General features: G+C 46.4%; 1 protein-coding gene across 1 annotated transcript; it reads left to right on the forward strand.

Annotated features, from left to right (window-relative positions):
* Positions 1–3,521: 3,521 nt before the first annotated feature.
* Positions 3,522–6,785, forward strand: LOC146336211 (protein mono-ADP-ribosyltransferase TIPARP-like). The gene is made up of 2 exons (XM_084819266.1): positions 3,522–3,745; positions 6,359–6,785. Exons 1-2 carry the CDS (start codon positions 3,522–3,524, stop codon positions 6,783–6,785), a joined length of 651 nt encoding a protein of 216 aa, XP_084675392.1.
* Positions 6,786–7,472: the final 687 nt, after the last annotated feature.

Here is a 7,472-nt window from a genome sequence, read left to right on the forward strand (position 1 = left end):
CCGGTGATTTCTTGACTTCCTACTTTAGCATTCCAATCCCCTATGATGAAGAGGACATCTTTTTTTGGTGTTAGTTCTAGAAGATGTTGTAGGTCTTCATAGAACTGATCAACCTCAGCTTCTTCGGCCTCAGTGGTTGGGGCATAGACTTGAATTACTGTGATGTTGAACGGTTTGCCTTGGATTCGTACTGAAATCATTCTATCGTTTTTAAGATTGTACCCCAGTACTGCTTTTCCCACCCTTTTGTTGACTATGAGTGCTACTCCATTTCTTCTAAGGGATTCTTGCCCACAATAGTAGATATGATGGTCACCTGAATTAAATTTATCCATGCTTGCCCATTTTAGTTTGCTGATTCCCTAGATGTCGATGTTCAATCTTGCCCTCTCATGTTTGACCACCTCCAGCTTACCTTGATTCATTGATCTGACATTCCAGGTTCCTAAACAGTATTGTTCTTTACAGCATCGGATTTTCTTTTCACCATCAGACACATCCACAGCTGAGTGTCCTTTTGGCTTTGGCCCAGCCGCTTCACTCTTTCTGGCGCTACTTGGAAATTCCCTCTGTGCTTCCCCAGTAGTATATTGGACACCTTCCGAGCTGAGGGGCTCATCTTCCGGCGTCATATCTTTTAGCCTTGTGATACGTTCCGTGGGGTTTTCTTGGCAAGAATACTGGAGTGGGTTGCCATTTCCTTCTCCAGTGGACCACATTTTGTCAGAACTCTCTGCCATGACCTGTCCGTCTTGGATGGCCCTGCATGGCATAGCTTATGGCTTCACTGAGTTATGCAAGCCCCTTTGCCACAACAAGGCAGAGATCCATGAAGGGGGTAAAGAAGCTACTCATTAACTAATAAAGCTGTGTAGCTCAAAGCCTTGTTTCCTGGAGTGTATTGATTACAAAGGGAGAGGACGCAGGAATGTGACATCAGCCTCCTTTCCCCCAACCAGCAATCATTTAATGGTTTCCTGATACCAGCTGGTATTTGGGGAATTTTGCCTCTGCCCCATTTTGCCTTTGGCCCTGCCCACCATTGGAATACAGCCCTTGAGAGCTTCTCCAAAACTGAACTGGGCCCTCATCTGGAAGAGGCTCAACTCTTCTGCAGCAGATCTCGCTACCAGGAAGAGCAAAAAGCTGGCACACCCTAAGAGCATGAGCTATGCATCCTCTGGTTGGCCTTAAGGCCCACACTACTTCTCACCTTCAGTCCTGCTCCCACTACACCTGCCATATGTATTGGTCTAGGGTTCTTGTAAGGAGAGCTAATGGCACAGCCCTGCACGTGTTCACTCAGAAGTAAGTCCCATGGATGTGAATAGGGCTTACTCCCAAGTAATCATGCACAGAATGTAACCTGAGAATGTACAGTGCCTTGAACATTTGAAAGCACTGCCCCAGATTATTAGAATAATTTGCATTGATCCACTCTGGGGCAATGACTTTCTAAACTAGCTGATGGTGTCTACAGATCTGGCGACAATGTTCTAAAGTTCAGAGTTCCTGGTAAAAGTTACCCCAAGGTATCAAGGGTCTTACAGGTTATGAGTTGCCACTGGTCCTTTTTACCATTTTTCTTAGTGATTTAAGGCACAATTCTATGCATGTTCAGACAGGAAAAAAAGTCCCACAACTCCCAGCATGCCCCAGCCAGGATTGCACCCTTAAAGAGTGAAGTTAAATGAAGTTCATCTTCAGTGGTCCTTCTCCAGGAGCCCCCACCAAAGGAAATGAGGTGGGCGGCTACCAGGAAGATGGCCTTTTCTGCTGTGGCACCCTGGTTGTGGAATGAACTCCCCAGAGAGGCTTGCCTGGTGCCTATGTTGTGCTCCAGTGCCAGGTGAAGACCTTTTTATTTTCCCAGGCTTTTTAGTGTTCTAGTCTTTTAGGTCTGTTGTTTTAAATCTGCTGTTGTATTTTAAATCTCTGCATTGCTGCTAGGTTGTATTCTAGTTGTACTTTTATACTATAGTTTTAAGCTTTTATATTTTATATTGTATTTTATGCTGCATTTTGTGGTTTTAATTTTTGTGAACCACCCAGGGAGCTTTGGCTATTGGGTGGTATAGAAATGTAATAAATAAACAAACAAGTAGGATAAATGAAGAGATTATAGGTGATGCACTCCCTGAAATTTAATACATGATCTTCATGACAGAATGTATTCAATGCATTCCCATGATGTTTTGTTGTTGATTGATGTTTGATTTGTTAAAATCAATAAAAACTATTTAAAAATGAAGATGTCTTTCCAAACACACTTCTCCTATCACAAGGAAGTTCTCCAATCAGCCAAGACCTTTATTGTGAACTAGGCATCAATTATAACTTACATGATTAGGCACAAGGAAACATTAAAACTGCCTCAAACTGATAGTCACTTATGGAATGATTTATTAGGACAACAGAATCGGAAGGGGGTAGGATAAATGGATTATAGGTGATGCAATCTCTGTAATCTAATACTTGATATTGATGACTGAATATATTCAGTGCATTCCCATGATGTTTTATTGCTTATTGATGGTTTATTTGTAAAAATCAATAAAAACTATGGAAAACAATAAGAAGACATCTTTCCAGACACAGTTGTCTTATCACAAGGAAGTATCTACTTGTATCTTTGGTACTGTGCAGCATGAGACACAAAACAGAGTGGAACACAAATAAAACAAACTTTGGGTATTTTTGGACAGGCAGCATCCTATGGCAATGATGCTGATCAAAAATTCAGGGAGGAACAGGGGTATGAGGAGGCTTAAAGAGACAGCTAGATGCAGACCATATTCTGACAAAGAATACAGCAGCATGAGTGGTAAGAAAAGCCCTCCTGGATTAGACTCACAGTCCATTTTGTTCAGCATCCTGCTTAAGAACATAAGAAAAAGCCATGTTACGTTACGTTGTTCTCCTTCCAGCGCCAGGTGAAGACCTTTTCATTCTCCCAGTATTTTAGCATTGTAGCTTCCTAATCTTTTAGCTCTGATGTTTTAAATCTGTATTTTAAATCTCTGCATTGCTGCTAGGTTTCCCCCTGCTGGCTAGGGAATGCTGGGAATGGTAGGACTTTTTTGCTCTCTAAACATGCATAGGATGGAGCCCTAAGCGTACTTAACTGTTGTTGTTTTTTAACTTAACTGTTTAATTAATAAGAACATCAGAAGAGCCCTGCTGGATCAGAGCAAGGGTCCATCTCATCCAGCATTCTGTTCACACAGTGGCCAACCAGCTGCCCACGGGAAACCCCCAAGCAGGACATGAGTGCAACGGCGCCCTCCTGCTTGTGTTCCCCAGCAACTGGGATATGTCAGCACACTGCCTTTGACACAGGAGGTAGCATATAGCCATCAGGACTAGCAGCCTTTGATAACCTTCCCAGAGGGTCCAGCGGTGGTACTTTGATAACCTTCCCAGAGGGTCCAGCGGTGGTACTCTGGTGGCCTGCGGATGGATCCATTTTGTTTTGCCGTGATCTCTTTAGGGTGTTCCCACGTAGACCCGCCTCTTTTGATATGCCACGGAAGAAACCTTTGAGTCAGTACTGCGGGCCTTATCCTGCTGCCTTCATTGCCCGGCCAACGAGCGATCAGGTTTACGTGAAAATGGAGGTGTCGCCATCCGAAGCTGCCTATCGCTGGGTCTGCACACGCTTCTACAAAACTCTCCCAGAAGACAAAGCTCTAGTGCTAGCCATACACAGGATCCGTAATGACCACCTCTGGGACAAATATATCGGGTAAGAAAAAGCTTTTGATCTCTTTTGCTGTTCTCAGGATTTCTCCTAGGGAAAAAAACTGTTGGCATTTGTGCCACTCTGGGTACTCAATTTCACTCTTACTCCCCCCCGATCTTCCAAGATTTTTTGAATTTCTGCAAACCTTAGGGCATGGGTCCGCAACCTTTTTGAACCTATGGGCACATTTGGGGGGTTGAGAAACTGCTTTGGGCACCACCACAAAATGTCTAATCAGTGGATTGCCGCTTTGGCATCTACCTGTCAAGTCTTAGGCTGCGTCTTATTCAGCAAAAGCTTTTGTTTTGCAACGTCTCTTTAATAAGGAATTGTATAATTCAGTTAAATGCTGGTGGGGCAATACAGCAAAGCCTTCTTTTAAACGTATGTTTTGGCCAGTAGTTGCTTCTTTGGGAGAGGAGGTTAGTACACAGATAAATTCTATGCTGGAACTTTAATATTCTTTGTCTTTCATATTCACTGATGTACACACTCTTTTAAATTATTTACCTGCTTCATGGAAATGAATTAATGGTCAGTGTAAATGGATTCTCCGCACCCTTTTGACAGCTAAAAGACTGATATTACAACACTGGAAAGTTAAACACTCACCTCCCATAATGCCATGGATTGAGGCCATTACAAAGCTTTCAATATTTGAATGGCATATAGATGCCACCTTCAGATGGATACTTATTTAGATATTTGGCCCAGTTTTGTTGAAGCCTATGTATACTTGCTAGAAAATTGTATGCATTTCATATGTATTCATTGCTATCGATATTTATTCATTTATTACGTTTATATCCCGCCTTTTTCCCTCCTTATGGAACCCAAGGCAGAGTACATTCTCCTCCTCCTCTCCATTTTATCCTCACAACAACAACCCTGTGAGGAGGGTTGGACTGAGAGTCTGTGACTGGCCCAAAGTCACCCAGTGAGCTTCCATGGCCGAGTGGGGACTAGAACCTGGATCTCCCGACTTCCAGTCCAACACTCTAGTTGCTACACCACACTGGCTATATAGAAATCCATGTACATATATTAAGGGGGGAGTTTTGTGGGTGCCCATATGGGTGCTGCGTTGGGAACTTCTGCCTTAGGGTTCCGCCAAACTTGTGGATAGCTGATATCTCCCTGTTCTGCACACGTGATGCTGTTTGGCTACATACGCAACGGCACTCAAACCCTGAACATCAGAAATAGAAGGAAGGATTATTTTGACCATATCCTAGGTGGCGCCTCTGCTATCCATGCTCCATTTCCAGTGTTAGAAGCTCCTTCTGAAGAAACATGGATGTCCTATCAACCTGCCCACGTGCTGAGAACGACCATTGCTGGAGACTCTCCCCTGGGTGGTGCCTCCACCAGTGATGCGGATGGAGACCAGGGAGGAGAGGGCCTTGTTAATGGGGGTGGCACATCGCTTCTGGAACTCCTTCCTGAGGGACATTTACCTGGCACCCGCACTATTATCTTCATCCAGCCCGCCTGGGATCTTTACCCAGCCTTCGCAGGTTCCCGAGATGGCCACACCACTTCCCTGCCCCCACCTTTTCCCCCTGACCAAGGATCATGTGGTGTTTTCCCAGCTTTTGCACGTTCCCCCGCCCCATTTTAAAAGGTTGAAATGCCTCTCCTAAATCTTAGCTACTGGCAGGAAGAGCTTTTAGCTAAAATAGGCTGGTATTGTGTTTGTATTTTTGGCCCACCCCTTTTGCCTTTGTCCTGCCCACTGCTGGAATACGCCCCCCCCCCCCCGAGAGCTTTAACCTAAAATATGCTGGTAGTCTTGAGGCCCTGCCCACCACTGGAATATGGCCCCCAGGAACTTCTTCGAAACTGTATTTATTTGGCTCCTCACGTTTGACAACCTTGGAATAGGTCTTGGGAGCCCCAGTTCAAATCCTGATCTAGCCATGAAGCTCACTGGGTGACCTCGAGGCCACCTCTCTCTTCGCTCTCTTCGCTCACAGGGTTGCTGTGAAGACAAAAAGGGGGGGGGGGAGAACTATGTATATGCCACCCTGAGCCACTTGGAAGAAAGGCTGTGTGTATAAACAGAACAAGCAACTCTGCATTTTGGCCACTTGAGGGAGTCTTTATACATCAGATGATGGTTGATATTAGGTGGAAATATGAACATTTTCGTTTTTTGTACCTAATGTGCTTGTGAGATGCATGCTTCTTGACTGTTAGAGCAATACGACAGTGGAACCCATGACCTAGGGAGGTGGAGGGCTCTCCCACACTGGAGGCGTTCAAGACGAGGCTGGACAGCCACCTGTCAGGGATGCTCTGACTTGGATTCCTGCACTGAGCAGGGGTTTGGATGCGATGGTCTTGTAGGCCCCTTCCAACCCTACTATTCTATGATTCTCCGAATCCCCACTGAAATGGACATGTAGTGACTGCACAACAGCAAATATGCCATTGCAAAGGGCATGATCCAGAAGCAGTTGCACTCTTGTGCATCTCCCATTCTTTTCAATGTGCCTTCCACGCAGCAGGACCTCTGGGTAAATGTATGCCTCAATGCTTCGAGCAAGCCTAAAATGATGTCAGACAAGCTCCCCCTCTTAATTTTTGCTTGGTCTTTTTCTCCTTCGGATATAGCCAGAAGAAATTTATGATGTTGGAAAAATCCAAAACAGAGAAACTTCGGTTAGAGAAGCACCTTTTCTACGGAGTCCTTCCGGAGAACCTGGAGACCATCTGTCGGATGAACTTCAGTCCCTTCCTTCCGGGGCAGCCGAAACCTCTCTTGGGGGAAGGCATCTATTTTTCTTTGAATGCGGACTTTGCGCACCGCTTCGCGCGGCCATCCAGGGGGGGGCTCCGTTACCTTTTCCTGGGCAAAGTCTTGGTAGGCAGAACAACCAGGGGCTCTGCAAGTTTACGACGGCCCCCAGAACCTTACGATTCGTGCACCAACAGACGAGCCAAGCCTCAGCTGTGCGTTATCTTTGACAGCTGCCAGTGCTACCCCTTTTTTCTTATCTCCTATAAGCTCCTCAGTGACCCCGTGGAGTTGTCCTGCTGATGGCAAAGGGAGTTCTGCCGGAATCACCGGACAGTCTTCTAGCCTCTTAAAATTAGACGGGGATTGTGAAGCTTTGCTCATCAGGTTCTTGGTTTCCAGGGGACTCCTAATAAAGGATTATCTAGATTTATCTCTGGACAAATCTGGAATGAGTGTGAAAAGCAGCTTCTTTAGGAAGGGCAGTGCTGACTCCAAGGTTTTGAGGGCCCTTGGGCAAGGCCCCCTCCATGGGCCCCCTCCTTCAGTGAGTCTCCCTCACCACCATGGTCCCCAGCTGCTCTTGCTTCTCCTCCTCTTCCTCCTCCTTGCCACCACTTGCTTGCTTGGCAGGCAGAGAGCCAGCGGGCAAGCGGGCAGCAGCATCTGCTGCTGCTCCTTCTGGAGGAGCAACTCCAGGGGACTCCTGTCAGTGGGCCCCTGCTGGGGTGTGGGCCCTTGGCTGGTGCCAAACCATGACTACCCATGACGCTGGCCCTGAGGCTGAGCCTCCTGTGTCATCGAGCAACAGGGCAGCTGTGTACTGGCGTTGTGCCTCATGGGATCTGCATGCAGTGCTGGCTCCAGAGGGAGAGCTCAAGGTGTGTAGAAAATTTGGCTCCATCTCCCCACTCCCTGTCACTGCTCCCTTGTGCAGAGCAAGGAGGTAAACAAGGAGCAGCAGCAAGGAGCAGCAGCGGGCCCAGATGG

This window comes from Heloderma suspectum, chromosome 13 (assembly GCF_057233095.1).
Source record: "Heloderma suspectum isolate Gila_16-S chromosome 13, 16-S_ref, whole genome shotgun sequence".
Classification (NCBI taxonomy): domain Eukaryota; kingdom Metazoa; phylum Chordata; class Lepidosauria; order Squamata; family Helodermatidae; genus Heloderma; species Heloderma suspectum.

Bases quoted from the DNA above. Each gene is read 5' to 3' on its own strand.
- LOC146336211 (XM_084819266.1), top strand. From the start codon at position 3,522: ATGCCACGGAAGAAACCTTTGAGTCAGTACTGCGGGCCTTATCCTGCT. The intron at 3,746-6,358 runs GTAAGAAAAAGC...CTTCGGATATAG, and splicing joins CTCTGGGACAAATATATCGG to CCAGAAGAAATTTATGATGT.